Genomic DNA, 15,221 nt, shown 5'->3' with positions numbered 1-15,221 from the left:
ATTCGCGATTTACTGTCACTCAAAAACGGATGCTATTGTTCATAGACATGGAAACCATGGAAAAAAAGTACCACTTTCCATACGATTTTTCGTTAAAAAAAGTTCAATAATTTCATCACTATGTAAAAAAATAATTTTTCCTAAACCTCTTGCAAGAGTAAAAAATATATTGGAATTTGCCATTTTGGATTTTCTTTCAAAAATTGAATCTAAAAAAAACTAAGGTTTAATTTTGAGACTGCCCGACATTTAAAGCATTTCAGTAATTGACTTCTTAAAGCTTTAAAATACGTATTATCTAAAATCTTCATTTTGAGATTGTTTCAGAGTTCAAAAAGTGCACTTTTGCGCTCTTGATATCCTGTCTGTCTGTCTGAGTCACAAAGGCTCCGGAACTACACCACTTACAGACTTTGTATTGGTGTAATTTGATCAGAAATTAAAAATTATTTCATTATTGTATTCTTGTTAAGGCATAAAATGCACATAAGGGCTATTAAAATCGAAAAAAAATTTAAAAGTGGCCTCTTCGCCTCTTGCTCATAAGCGGCTTAACGAATTTTTTTAAAATCTTTTATTAACTAAAGTTGGTGTATAAATTCCTGTCAGAAACCTTTACAACCTTAAAAACTTAAGAAACAAGAGACAAAACTTAGGACAAAACGATGGAGACGCTAAAGAAACTGATGTCAACTGCCAGGGCGCAGTTTACTCGTAACATCAACGTGTTGAAGAAGAGGATGAGCCAGAACTCTAGAAATAAGATTGACTGCGATGCCCAATGAAGGATAGTCAAAGAGTGATATTCGAGAGTTACCACATGCAATTCAGATATTGATGCTTTTGAAGGGTGATGTTTCGGAGGAAGAACTGAATCTGGAATATGAGAATCAGGATTTCTATGTTTTCACTTTCCACCCACTTGATACACTGGAATCGCATCTTCGCAGTTTGGACAGTACCACTTAAAAAGCTGATCCAGCGATATGGATATTCCCTCTAGTCGAATCAAGCCTTCCCGAGTCACTACTTCGAGCTTAGCAAAGAAGCCCACACCAATCAAAATGGAATGGTAGGAGGGGAGAACGCCAGAATAAAAACAATATTCAAGAAGATACATATGTTCCCACAGTCTCCGGATTGTTATCAAATGTGGTGGGGAGAAATTTCTGCATTTTTTGTGATAAAAATCACGACTCTGCCAAATTGGCCATCCTTCCAGGAAATGCAAGAATAAAATGTCTTTACTTTCACTTTGAAAGTGAATATCGTTGATGAAACTAGGAAAGCAGTCTCAGGATGGAGGTTGGATATTTGGAGACGTCAGAAGTCAACGCAGTTCTACTGAAGCAGCGCGACAAAGAAATGCTGTAAAAATTGGAGAAGAATTTCTCGCACTATAGGTAGTCTTTGGAGAAAGGCTGTCGCCACTCGAAAAATATGATAGGTTCGCATAGGACTAAAACCTCTATACGGAGCAAGCAAGCACTTTGTTTTCAAACTGTTGGCAGCTCTGTGGAAATATTCATTCTGTTCCCGAAGGACATTGACTTCAAGAAAAAGAATAATGCTCTCAGCTGTTGGAGAATCCTCATCGGGCATCCAGATTTTGATCGGAAACGATTTTTGGAATGATGTCTTAACCGGGAAAGCGGTCAAACTTGAATGGCGATAGAAACTATCTTTGGATAACCCTGGAGGAGTATTACCGACGTTACTCACGTCTATGACTAACACTGAGGGAAGATAATGCATTGTAGCACTCCCTTGTATAGAGAACGCGTCTAACCCTCAACTTCATGCTTGTTTTCTGACGCTTCTCAAGGATGCCTATGCCGATGCTGTGTTCGTGAGGAGTGAAAATAGCTGCGGATTGAAAGTGCAATTGTTACTTTCGAAAGCAAAATTACCCCCGTTACGAAAAAAAGTTCCAGTAAGACAAGCATTCCAAGGTTAGAGATGATGGGATGTATAAATGGAGCGAGACTCGAGAAGCCGTCGGATATGAAGAAATCCATACACATTTCTGGACTGATTCTTTAGTTCCACTCGCTTGGATCCAAAGAAATGGGGTTTTGGCGGTGTTTTTTTTATAATCGGTACTCGGTAGAGAGAAATACCTAAACCAACTAGACGGGACCAATGGATACATATCGCCGGTAATCGCATCCAGCAGACTTATCCCTCCTCATCAATTTATTACATTCAGATTGCGGGAGAGTCCTGAGTGGTTGTACCAACCTGTTAATGGTTAGCCAGTCTCTGTTTCTAGCTATAACGAAAAAGAAATTGAAGTTGAAATTTAAAAAAATCAGCATTCTATCTTTGGATATGATGGTGGAATCGTCGTCTTATCGAAGAAATCGTGCAAGCTACGAGTTGATTTTACGGTTTTTAAAAAGGAGCCTTCTTTATCAATTCGTGAGTTACGACGGGTGGAACTCTACTTGGTGAGGGCTCTTCAACAAGAAGCCTTCTGCGGCGTAACAGATAAAACGGAACGATTGAATGTGAATCATGGTTTGAATTCGCGTGGGTGAGAGTATTGAATATTGTTAAAGCGCCTAAACTAAAAAAAGCCATTTCGTTTTAGTACTTTAGTATGTATAATAAACTGCACTGTTATCCGTGTTAGAAAACTTAAAGGCACATATACATACTTCATTAAAGTGTGCATTTTAGGGTACACCCTTAGGTGCGATTGGATCATTTGATTAGCCACAAATTTGTTCAGCAAAACGTTCTAAGCATACGATTTCATGTTATAATTTTAATTTTTTTTCATAGTTCTTTTGAAAAATCTAAGCCCTTCATAACCCTGTCATATAAAAATAATGTGCTAGGTACTGACCATACCTACAGCTACACATACAGTAGGTACTTGCTGCAGTTTCTTTCACTTCAGTTCAAAAACTAAAACTGCCGTTAACCAAAATTTCTATAATCAATAAGTAACGTATCGAGGGTTACTAAAAATGTAAAAAGTGTGGTCACCTACATATGAAATTAAAGAAGGCGGAAGTTTCAACAAGTAGATCTACACTATACCGTTGATTCACAATTCCTACGAATGGGTAGCAGGTTGATCAATTAGAGAGCACTTTTAAATTACCAACATTTTGACTGATAAAATTGGGTACAATTGACCAGAATAAGTATGTAGGTAGGAAGCTACGCGAGACGTTGACTTTACGAGATATCGAGGTCAGCAAGATGCTTTCTTTACTGCGGTCAGTAACAATTATTGAATGGATGTCGTGTAAATTTATGCATTTTGATGGGCTACAAAACGAAATTTTCCATTTGGCACGTTTACGAAATAATAATTTTTAATATCGCCTCAAGCAAACTACCATATAGTAAATTTGTTGCAGTGATACATCTAATCAAATATGAACCGGAATTTTTGGTGTACGGATTTTGGATGGGCACAATCGTGGCGGTTTGTGCGGGTCTCTTGCTGTCGGCCGTATGTGGAGTATTTGCTGCAGTTAACGCCGCGACCACACCATCGACGTGCTTTGCAGGAACGCGTGGACTGTACGTGTGGAATACATTGGCACGTAAGTGGCTAACGGACTTATTCTTTAACCTACCTTTCTTCTCTAGTTCTAGCCGATCTTTGTGCGGTTGGTTTATGGACGGCGCAGTATTTCCTGTGCATCCAATATAATGTTATGTCGAGGGAGGACAAAGACAATAATTGGACATCTGAGGGAATGGCAGAGTTAGGATATTCATTCTGGTAAGTGAGTAAGTTTTAAGACTTGGCTAATTACTTTGACTTTAGGTTTGTTGTGGGTGCAGCAACAGCAACATTTGTGGATATTATTATAATTCATATAGCCAATAGTGAAAATAAAGAGTCAACGCCAGTTTATCCAGTACTGGAGGAAAAAACAAATGGAGCCATTATGTTGTATTAACTATTAGTTATGACTACCTAATGATATCTAAATAAGTAAAAATAACTGTACATACTAAGATGTCGTATTTTTAACTCTTTCAACAAAGTCTGATGTAGTTTTTAGCAATCTGTACATTACTTATCTCAGAGAGGAAGAAAAACCGCTTATGATTTTAATCACGATCTAAGAGTCGTAAAGTATCACACACACTTTATAAAAATGCTGTGGGCTAAACTGCTAAATCAGTCTGTCAAGAATGGTGACCAAAACAAGCGGATTTTATTTCCAAACACTAATGTACAGTGCATTACTATTTCCCCGACGAAATTGATGGATAGATGAGAATTTTGCTCATTGTCAATGAAGAGTTCCCTCGAAGTTTGCCGATATTTTCCGGTAAAATTTCTTTTCTCAACATTAATGAAAGATCTAAATCTAAAAAATGGCATAACAAGCTTTCTAAGACACCTCAGTGTTAAGTTTTGTCATTCACTCGAATGCTAAGATTCTTCGATTCTTCATCTGCAGAAATTCTAAAGAATGTTTGCTTTTCACAATTTTTTTTCCAACGGATGTGTGTACTGCTGTGTGCACCGGTCCGGAGGCCAAAAAGACCGTACACATAACACCTAAACAAACCTAGCTAGCTCAAACCTTTATCTTCCTCGGAACAAAACTTCTCTCCAGCACAGAGGAGGAATTCGACTCTTTTCTCAGTTACACCATTAACTGCTACCAGATAGTGGGTTAGACCAAATACCTTAAATTCCAAATCGATCTTAAGCATTTTGATTAAATAAAATGGACCTTGGGCAAGTATCCAAAGAAAACAGTAAATTAAAGGAAATGAAATCGTTCGAATGACATACACAGAAATTATTGTGAAATTTACAAAATTCAAATTTAATTGTCACACACACAATGAAAATTATACAAGAGACACGAACAATTATTACAAAAAAACCAAAAAAAAACTAAAATTAAAACTTAATTTTACTTACATTCGGTACATGTCCAAAGCTGCTAATCCAAATACGTTAGACAAAAAAAACAACAAAATTTCAAAATTACACAAAAAACACCAAGTCGGCGCTGAACACCCCTTAGTGACGCACTTTACTGAAGGTCCAAACTTCCAAAAATGCAGCAACTCGGCTTACCACCCCGTAAAACGGAAACTCTACTAACGTCCAATGCTGGTTGGTTTTTACACAATACAAACTACGGTGGTAACTCGCCGAAGCGAAATAAAATTTCTTCACTAAACTCAAAAACTGCCTTAACTGGCAACAAAACTGACGATTAAAAACTTAACAACTCCAAAACAAACTTCAAAATTCTGCAGGCGTGGATCTGCTCTCAATTTGGCAAAAGGCGATTTGAATTTCAAACAAACGTAGTTCTGCGTTGACAGTGGCAAAATGCCCTTCCTTTTCTCAGTCCGTTCTATTTAAGGTGGAAACCCTTCTTCCAAAATTACAAATTAAAACAGCCAATGATAAGCAGTTGACAACAGAAAATTTCCCCCCTAACGCACGTTAAACCAGAGGTAGAGATTATTTTTATAATCAATTTTTAACCGACATTAAGAGATAACACAAAGCTTAAAATACTAGGAAAAATAGAATTTTCTATCTTTCAAATACAATGAAAAGGCGATAAATAACATCCACCTGTCAATTAAATTAAGCGTTTACAATGATAACAGAATAAAAGTGATATAAAATTCTCAGAAATCTAAGTTAAATAAAATTAAAGATGAGATTAAAATGTAAACAAATACAAACCTTGACCTCTTTCTCGTAACAATAATTTCTGTTGAAGTACTTAACCAACAAAACAAAACAAAAATTTAGATTAAGAACATTAATCACATGGAAATAGGAAACCGCCCTTGTCCATCCTAGTTATTAATCCCAAAATTTCGTCCTGCCAGACGAAATATCACAGCAGTACGTACAAAGTTTATAAAATGACGTATTTCTTCAGTCGAAATAGCCAGAAGGTATAGCTGCCAAAAAATCCCAGAACGCTTTAGAATAAGGACTGATGAATTTAGGTACTACCAAAAAATTCCACTCCTGAGATTCATTATTTATAGTTTGGAGTTCCGTTTGGATCCTGTGATAACATAATAGCACAACCCTTATATTATAAGGTTTCTACATAGACAAAATAAATGTGTACTGTAGTGTACTTAACCCCCAGGTTCTACGCTAACTTCACACTACAAGAACACGGAAATAAAATAAACCCAGCAACGTTTTAAAAAATGGCCACCCGAATGACTATTCCCTCTAAAACTAAACAAGTACCCGCTTAAATTTGAAAAGTGGCACGTGATAAAACATCTAAGGCAGGGCCTCCTTACGTTAGTTGTAGACAACGCTTTGATCTGAAGCACAGTAGGGAAGGAATTTTAAATAAAACACTGAAATTGTGAGAAGTTTGTTTAATAATGATCGTAATTATTATGATTGTGAAAACCCGGAAATTTAGTTGATGTACATTAATATAAACAAAACAAACAAAGCCAAAAGGTGTCGTACTCTCGCAAAAGTCACTGCCAAGGATAAAAAGAGTACGACGTAAGAAAAACCTTGCAGTTTGATTAAAACAGTCCAAAGGTTAATTAACAAAATATTTTGTAAAAGTTTTAAGCAGTAGTTATCAAAGATAGTAAATGCATATACACAAGGATGGTTACACTCAAGGTTAAAAGCAAGTTTTTGGGGACAATGGGTCAGGTAGAAGCAGGTACCAAGATTCTGAGAAAGGGTTAAAAGTACAGGATGTGACTCATCTTTGGTGCAATAAAGTCCTTTTGTTGAAAGCAAGATGGAAAACTACATGGCCTTGTAGGCAAATTTGACTAAAAACAAAATATGTGGAAATTATTGAATCGCCACTCATTTATCACACATAGATTCTAAACTGAAGAGCTTTGATTAGCGTAATCTCGCTCCTGCAAGATGGGTAGTCCGCCCCTGGTTTCGGGGTTTCGAACCTACAGTTGGATGTCGAAGACAGTGCACGGAATTAGGTGCCCTAACACATAAATATAGACTACAGTTTCTTTTTCCACCTTCCCGAGACTGCTTCATTCACGGAGAAAATTGTTAGTAACATACAACAAGTCGGTACATACATTAAACGAATCGGTAATTTCCACATATTAAAATAAAATGAAAACTTACATGAATGTAACTTCAAGGACAAGACCAAGTAATCAACATCAATAAACATAAATTAAGCAAACATTACACCAAAAATGTAAACAATTAAAAACAATAGCATAACGGTATCACACATATGATTGCATTGCGGTTAAACAAAGTAAATTTCAAAAACAGAGATTCAAACACACAACAAATATAAAATGCGGCATACAAAACACAAATACGATATAAAGAAATGCAAAAATTACTACCTGCATTAAATAACACAAAATAACAACAAACATTTATGGAGCGAAACGTTCACTACCTCCATTCAAGACCAGATGCCAAACGTAACTCCCGTTCGTGCTTTCTAGGTGGCGCAGGCAACTTTTTTTCCCACCTAGAAATTGCATGGAAACCTTCATTTTCATGCCTACTTTCTGTCAGGAAATTTGGGTTTCCATGACAGAGGCAGAACAGACAACGTTTCCTGGCGCTTGTCGCATTACTGGCCGCACATGTCACTTTACCGGCCGCACCGTCATTTTACCGGCCGATTCTGTTACATTGCTAAATGTCTATAATGACTACTGTCATCACTAACAGATTGACATGAATCAAAAGTTCCATATAAAAATTGAACTGTTATATTAAAACACGATTTCGGGTAATATTTAATACAAAAGTGACATTACTTGACTCGGAAATGAAAGTAGTCGGCCCCAAAGGGACTCGTACTTCAATATTTCCTCGCCAGCAATGATTTTTATAAAGTAAATAACTATTTTTTAAAAACTGTAGCTACATAGTCCGGAAAATAGGTAGTCGTTCAAAAATATGAAGGTTGCGAATACAAACTTCTAATCGTAATTACAAGAATTATTGATCTGTTCCCACATAGCATTCGATATCTTATGTATATACATTTTAAATCCATAATGTACAGGGAATATCCTGTATGTATTCATTATAGGATAGGCATATGTATTTTATGTTCAGTATGGATATTCTATAAATATACATTTTGGATGTGCTATGTATATACATGGGATTATATGTTATGTATATGCGTTTTGGATTTGATACATGCGTGTTCTGTATTACCGACGTTACAAACGTTAGCGTCTCATTTTGTGTGAATTACGGCGATGAAGATAGTAAGGTGCTATTGCAAATACAGCTCATTTTTCTAAAATCAGGAGTGTTATTCTGCGAGTTATTAATGAGTTTGTTTGTCTAATTTTGACAGTGAAAGTAATGATTTTTATTTCGTGTGTGCATGATCTAAAGTTGCAAATATGTGCTAGTGAGATGTAAAGACTGGATGGGAATTAATATAAGGACAAGAATGGCAGGTATGTTAGCAACCTATTTGTTATGAACTCGCGTTATTATAGTGTTGAACAAGAACACGATCAAAATGACTCAAGACTACAGTGTTAAATAAAACAATAATAATTTCTTAAGCACATTTTCCATTGTACACTAAGAGACTTAATAAACAAAAAGCTCCACTCCGTGAAAAGAATTTATTTATGAAGGTATAGACCAGAGCTGGGCAGAATACTTTCAAAAAGTATTTGAATACAGTAAAAAGTATTCAAATACTTGTGACTCAAATACATTAAAAATGTAAAATAGTATACTAGACAAAAGTCTTAATACTACTTAAAAAATCATGTTATACTTTGTATGGGATTAGCTTGTTTTATATTTCTATTGTTATATAAAAATTTAAGGGGAGTAAAAGTAATAATTACAAACAGTTCCAAGATTGGGCTACTAGTTCAAAAGTTACAGCCCTTTGAATTTTCTTTCGAAATTGGTTTCTAGTCTATAACTTTTGATTGAGAAGTCTGATCGAAAAAGTACGAATTGATTTGGATTCTACGCACCAAAATTAATATGAAAAAGTGTTTAGCCGAGAAATTTTGGTGTAGTCGATTTTTGGTAATAGTTCAGGTTAATGGTACAATCGACATATGTATCAAGTTAGGGAGGATAATTCTTTAGAAAGGTATGTTTGAGCTTTATCGATGCATTATTTGGCCTTATTTTTGTTCTCACTTATAGGGGTAGATTCCTCCATGTATACGCGTCTCACTGTTCGACGTAATCCTAGGTCAGCATTTTCCGTGAGCTCTTACAATTGCTTTGTTAGAGGAGCCATTATAATTTAGACTTAAATTTTCGTGTTAGCATACGAAGAACCTGTCATTCTGTACCCCTGTGGCAATTCGAGTATTTTTAAAAATTTTACAGGCGTTATTTTTCTTCTATTTCCACGGAGGTGAAGGATGTGGAGTAGTTTCTTTTTTGAGAAAAATTAACGTTACGGCCTTACTAGAAACTTTCAGGATTTAACTCCTTTTTCATTTTTAAACAAATTCGCACTTCAAGAACTACCACCTAGAATTGGTAGTAATGAGTGCATGATCTAGATCTAGCGAGAAAATTGTTCTCGGGTGGATAAAGAACCATTGACGGACGAGTCAAATACAAGAATTTATTCAAAATCGCTCATTGAGCAAGTTAATATTGATAATGATAATGTGTAACACTGGTAACACTAAAATTGAACGTATAATGATTTCTTTATTGGGCGTTTTGTACAAAATCAATATTGAGCAAATTTTTTGTGCCCTGTGGAGTGTCAAACATACCCTCAAATGTACATTTTGGTTCTTCTATCATATTTTAGTCATTACACCGTTTTTCGGACATCTTTTCAATTTGGGAGGTAGTCATTTCCTCGTGGCTTCTTTTGCGACGATATAAACGATCATTTCTGCGCTGTCGTTTTGAACGAGAATCTTTAAATTATACTGACGGCACAATTTAACATGACCAGGTATTTTGATTCCATAATCCAACGATTTTTTTAGAACTACCATTGAAATTTCCCTACAACAAATATACCACAAGAATAAAGCGGGTCGCCTAATTTTTCGAGTGCACCCACGGGACTAAACACACTTTAGTTCCTCGGTACATAATATAATGTTTGACAAGTTTTATAAATAAAAAGCTATTACTGTGTACAATAGACCATTAGAAAATTGATATTGGTTTCTAATGTGCATCTCCGAGAAAGTGCAAGGCAGAGCAAAATTTTATGTTTGAATTATTGTCCATAATTTTATATTGCCTCGCAAATAAATCTACGAGATTGAAATATTTTTATGAATTTTATGTAAATCACTTGGCTACCCTTCATAAAATAGAGGGAACGAAAATCGGTTTCCGAAGCCTATTAATGACCGGCACATTTTCAATCTCCAAGAAAATTAATTACACACTCGAGTGTCACAAACAGAAAAATATTCACCCTCCCATTTTTATGGCGATATCTACCGCATTTTATGAGATATTAAAACAAAGAGATAAATGTAATTCTGGTATAGGTGGGTAACAAACAAAAGCCAATTAAAATGTCTTCATACGACAGCTGCGTTTAATCATCTTGTATGAATTGGAGCCGTGCAAGCCAAAAACGTTATTGCACACAGCAAAGCTCACAACATATGCGACAGTAAGTGCAATTATATTCTTGGTAGCGGGGTGGTTTTCCAATTACAATTTTTAGTTGCGTTACGATTGAAAGTCAGTCGCATACACTAATCCCTACTTCACATCAAAGAATTCGATTGGTATACTAATGACCTCACCACGTTCCTTCCATAACTATTACACAATGGAAAATTGTGTACTAAAAAACTGTCTGATAGCTTTAGACTGCAACGAAAATCTTGTCAAATTAATTTGTCTTTTCAACGGGTTTAATTTCGAAACTATCGGTGAAGCGTTAACCGATCCTATTAGCGTTCAAGCACCAAATTGCTAAAAGAGAGCTTTCCTACGTCAACTTTTTTTTTTGCTATTTTGTCTATAGCAAGCATTGATCTTCCTTTTAATTAAAAAAATTCCATTCTGATTAAGAGTAAATGATTGGATACATTGTAATTGAAGTTAATGTATCCGAAACCATGCATAAACTGGAACCCACTTTTTACCCTAATTACATCAAACCTTTAGTTACGTGACAGAATGTAACCCTTGTGGCATGGCTTTAAATTGCATAAAAATCCAAATGGGCGCCATCACCCTAAGATTAGGGTCAGTTACAGTGACTATAGAGACTGTGTGGGGTCATACGGTGGTATCATTTTCTATTGGCAGTTGGGAGATCAGCCAGTTTTGGCCAGTTTTGGCCAATTTCACTAATGACATATGTCATTCTTATTTCAAATGTGACGGGAGGCACGATATAAAATGACGGTCATTACATATTACAATTCTGTTACTAAGGAAACAAACAAACGCGACGGCAGAACCTCAGCTTGTTATTTTTGACATCTAAATTAAATTCAGAATTGTCCGAAGCTTCTGCTATAAATTAAAGTTTTGTATTTACACGACGATAAAGCAAAACTAACCATCCCGTGAAAGTTCATTCCCAATGGCTAAAATGTCCCTTTATCGTCTTATACTAAATAACTATTTTTTTGCGCATTTTTTAAGAATAAAAAAAAATGTGCTATTGTTTGCGTTTTTTCCGTCATTTTCAAATTGTTTCCAAAAGCTTTTCAGCTCTCGAGACCATTTAAAGGAACATCTGTTTCAAATTTCAACCAAATTCGGTCAGATAGTTTCAACTAACCCTTGTGTACAAAAATCATGACGCATACACGCCCACACACAGAGGCACAGACAGACAAGCACTTTTTTGGACTCCTATAGGACCTTGAAACGTAAAGATGCTGTGAAATCCAAAAATTGCAATAACTACCCAATTTTTTATTGGTGAGGTTCTCAAAGCCTCAACTCAACCCCATTTAGAGGAACGATGGATAATGTTAAAAAAAGAGGTTAAAATTATGAAAACTGTCTTAAAAAAATAAAAATCGGAGCATTGTGTGGGGGTATATCCTCAGCGACACGGAAATCGCAACACCAAGGAGAATGGGGATTGTTTGACCAAATTTGGAAAAACCTTGCTACTAAAAGGTAGCAATAATTGATTGAAATTAAAGAAAAAAAACGAAACCATAATTGGGTTGTTTGTTCAGTACTCCTAAGGGTATTTACCAAATCCCCACAACAAAAATTAGGGGACATACAACTGCACACGTGACATGAGCTAGCTCCTAGACTAGTAGTTATCCGTCGTAAGTAAGTTACCGATGCATTTTGCCTATTTTGGGACATCCTGTATACTTATTTACCTCTTTTATCTTATCTAATAAAGTTAACAAAGTTTATATTTATAATTACTGTTCGTGAACAAGTGAAATAAGGATTTCATTCCAATATCTACTCGGTGCATATCTTCATTCCAGCTGGCAATTTTAATTTTTGTGTTTGCGACAAGGACGAGGTCATACTATTATTGTTTAATAAAGTATTCGTGCGCATGGTTAGATTTAGGCTGACGCAATAGGAATTTCCCCGGTGCCGGTCAACAAGCAACAATAATCATCGTAGTAATGGAAGATAAATTTAAAGCCACTTGGGAGAGTTTAGATAAAAGACCCATTCCTCAGTGGTACGATGACGCAAAGTTTGGTATCCTGTTACATTGGGGCGTATATTCCGTACCGGGGATTGGATCCGAATGGTTTTGGAAGAATTGGTCAGGTATGCCGTACGTTAGACTAATTTTTTGTAATTCTTCTATTTTTAAGACGGAGATCAAGATGCCGTGTCGTATATGACACGGAACTACCCTCCAAACTTTACGTATCAAGACCTCGCTAGGGATTTTACCGCGAATTTGTACGAGCCAGAATCATGGGCGACACTTTTTGAAAAATCTGGCGCGAAGTGGGTGTCCCAGGATTAATTTTCTCATTGACGCCTCGTGTTGTAGATACGTGATTCTTACTGGTAAACATCACGATGGCTACGCACTTTGGCCTTCTCAGTCGGCATTCTGTTGGAATGCCAAAGAGGTAGGCCCCCATAGAGATGCTCTAGGTGAACTTTGTATGGCCGTTCGTAGAAAAACAGCCTTAAAGTTTGGCATCTACTACTCCCAGTACGAGTGGTTTCATCCACAGTACCAGAGTGACAAACTTCAGAACTACACCGAAGACAAGTTCGTATCGCAGAAGACTCTGCCAGAAATGACTGAACTGGTATTAAAGTATAGACCTGACATATTTTGGTCGGATGGTGATGGCGAAGCTGAAGATGCGTATTGGAAATCTACAAAGTTTTTAGCTTGGTTGTATAATGACAGTCCAGTTAAGGATACCGTTGTTGTCAACGATAAATGGGGAAAAGGAACGGCGGGTCGGCATGGGGGTTATCACAATTGTGGCAATAACTACAACCCTCGTATGTATGCTCTTCCTCTTGGCAAAAAGTCAAATCATTTTAGGTGTTCTCCATAAGCACAAGTGGGAGAATGTGATGTCAATTGACAAAGAATCGTGGGGATATCGACGAAATGGCAAATATGAGGACTATCACACGGTTAAAGAGCTGATTCACATGTTGGTCGAGACCGTTAGTTGTGGCGGTAATTTGTTAATGAACATTGGCCCGACAGGCGATGGACGAATCCCGTACGTCTTTCAGGATAGGTTGTTAGGCGTGGGGCAGTGGCTATCAGTTAACGGTTCAGCTATTTATGGCACTCGACCATGGATTGTACAAAGAGATGCTTTATCGACAGTATGGTATACAGCCTCAAAGTCATCAGTTAACGCTATTGTACTCGAATGGCCCCAAAATAACACACTAGTGTTAAGATCCGCCGTAAGTCTATTTAAGGAAGGTACGACGGTCAGCTTGTTGGGACATTCCGAGAATTTAGCGGTAATCAAGAGCTTTAATGACCAACTGGTTTCATACAGTTTATGATTTTAGTGGCAGCATTCGAATGGACATATCAGTATACAGTTTCCAGACAAAGCCACTGTCGAAGTATCTTGGGCGTGGGTCTTACAAATTCAAAGTGATAAATAAATAATTATAGGATTCCTTGTGTTGCGCGAAGTTGTCTCTTTACAATAATATAAGTTGCCAGGGTTTTGTTTATTAGCGTATTTCCTCGAGCGGGAAGGATATAGTTATTTCGTATGTCAAAGGAAAGGTAACTTTTTGTAATTGCTCTACAACAAAGTATTACAAGATGTATCATTAATATATTGTGAAACATTCAGGGTGAAATTCCGTGTACAAATTTAGTTCATGTTCTGAAATGCTATGCGAGATAAAGGTGGTTGAATATTGTGCTGTTTATAATATGAGGATAATGGTATGGAAATTCATTATAATATACCTACGTTTTATGCGTCAATATTAACGAAGACGCTGATTGTGCGCTTACTCCCAATTTTTGTCCATTTAAAATTTGGGGTTACAACTTAATTCAAGAACGAAGGTTTCCCTTCGCCGAAAAAATTCATGTTTGAATTGTGCTCGGTTTGTGCTGATTTATTGCGTTAACTCGACCCACGTTTATTGCGTCAAAATTAACGGAGAATCCTATTATTTCATTCAGAGTTTGGAAAAATGTTTCTAAAGTAAATTACAAAGGAAAATCGCCCAAACTTATTTAAAAAAAAAGCGAAACTACATTGCGATTTTTGTTTCTTGTTTTTAAATGAAAAGGACGTGATGGGGATAAAGAAATTGAACCGTATAAATAATTTAATAATCTGAAGAACGTGAAGAAATTGAAGAATCGGAAAAACTCGCCGAAGAATCCGAATTATCAAAAATGTTTGGAGTGTCTGGAGAATCTGCAGAAACTAAAAGTAATTTAAAGGAGCAGAAAAATTAGATGGATCTGAATTAACTAATAAATCTCAAGAGTCTGTAGAATCGAAAGGGTCGGAAGAATTTGAAAGGAAAGCAAAATATCGGATCCCATGAATCATCAGAGTTTAAAGAATAGGAAAACTTGGACAAAAAGAAAGAATCTGAAAACATTTTGAGAAATTTGAAAATCTTTAGAGAGCCGATGAACCCCCAGGATAACTAAAGATTGCAAACTGAAAAATTAAAGGAATTTGAAGAAATTCATAGAAGAGTTTGAACACCAGAAGAATCTGAAATTCGGAAAAATTTTAAAAATCTGACGATCGAAAGAACCCTATGGATTGAAAAATGTTGAACAATTTGAAGAACTGCAATGAATTCG

The 15,221-nt window shown here is 36.2% G+C and overlaps 2 protein-coding genes across 2 annotated transcripts in view; both read left to right on the top strand.

Annotated features, from left to right (window-relative positions):
• Positions 1–3,984, top strand: part of LOC116175514 (clarin-3) — a 37,922-nt gene extending 33,938 nt beyond the window's left edge. Inside the window, exons 3-5 of the mRNA XM_031493674.1 lie at positions 3,375–3,563; positions 3,610–3,745; positions 3,791–3,984. Coding sequence (XP_031349534.1) covers positions 3,375–3,563; positions 3,610–3,745; positions 3,791–3,926 — 461 coding nt within the window. The 3' untranslated portion in view covers positions 3,927–3,984. The remainder of the gene's footprint in view (positions 1–3,374; positions 3,564–3,609; positions 3,746–3,790) is intronic.
• An 8,374-nt stretch (positions 3,985–12,358) lies between these two features.
• LOC116176853 (alpha-L-fucosidase-like) lies at positions 12,359–14,308 on the top strand. Its single transcript, XM_031495660.1, has 5 exons — positions 12,359–12,706; positions 12,754–12,892; positions 12,939–13,408; positions 13,452–13,891; positions 13,943–14,308. The coding sequence occupies exons 1-5, from the start codon at positions 12,556–12,558 to the stop codon at positions 14,039–14,041; spliced, it is 1,299 nt and encodes a 432-aa protein (XP_031351520.1). The 5' UTR covers positions 12,359–12,555; the 3' UTR covers positions 14,042–14,308.
• Positions 14,309–15,221: the final 913 nt, after the last annotated feature.

Source organism: Photinus pyralis, unplaced genomic scaffold, assembly GCF_008802855.1.
Source record: "Photinus pyralis isolate 1611_PpyrPB1 unplaced genomic scaffold, Ppyr1.3 Ppyr1.4_LG7, whole genome shotgun sequence".
Classification (NCBI taxonomy): Eukaryota; Metazoa; Arthropoda; class Insecta; order Coleoptera; family Lampyridae; genus Photinus; species Photinus pyralis.
This window is presented reverse-complemented; position numbering and strand designations above follow the sequence as displayed.

Excerpts from the sequence above, each read along its gene's own strand:
- LOC116176853 (XM_031495660.1), top strand. The coding sequence starts at position 12,556 with ATGGAAGATAAATTTAAAGCCACTTGGGAGAGTTTAGATAAAAGACCC. Across the intron at positions 12,893-12,938 it reads TTTGAAAAATCTGGCGCGAA|ATACGTGATTCTTACTGGTA; the intron begins GTGGGTGTCCCA and ends CTCGTGTTGTAG. Across the intron at positions 13,409-13,451 it reads TGGCAATAACTACAACCCTC|GTGTTCTCCATAAGCACAAG; the intron begins GTATGTATGCTC and ends AAATCATTTTAG.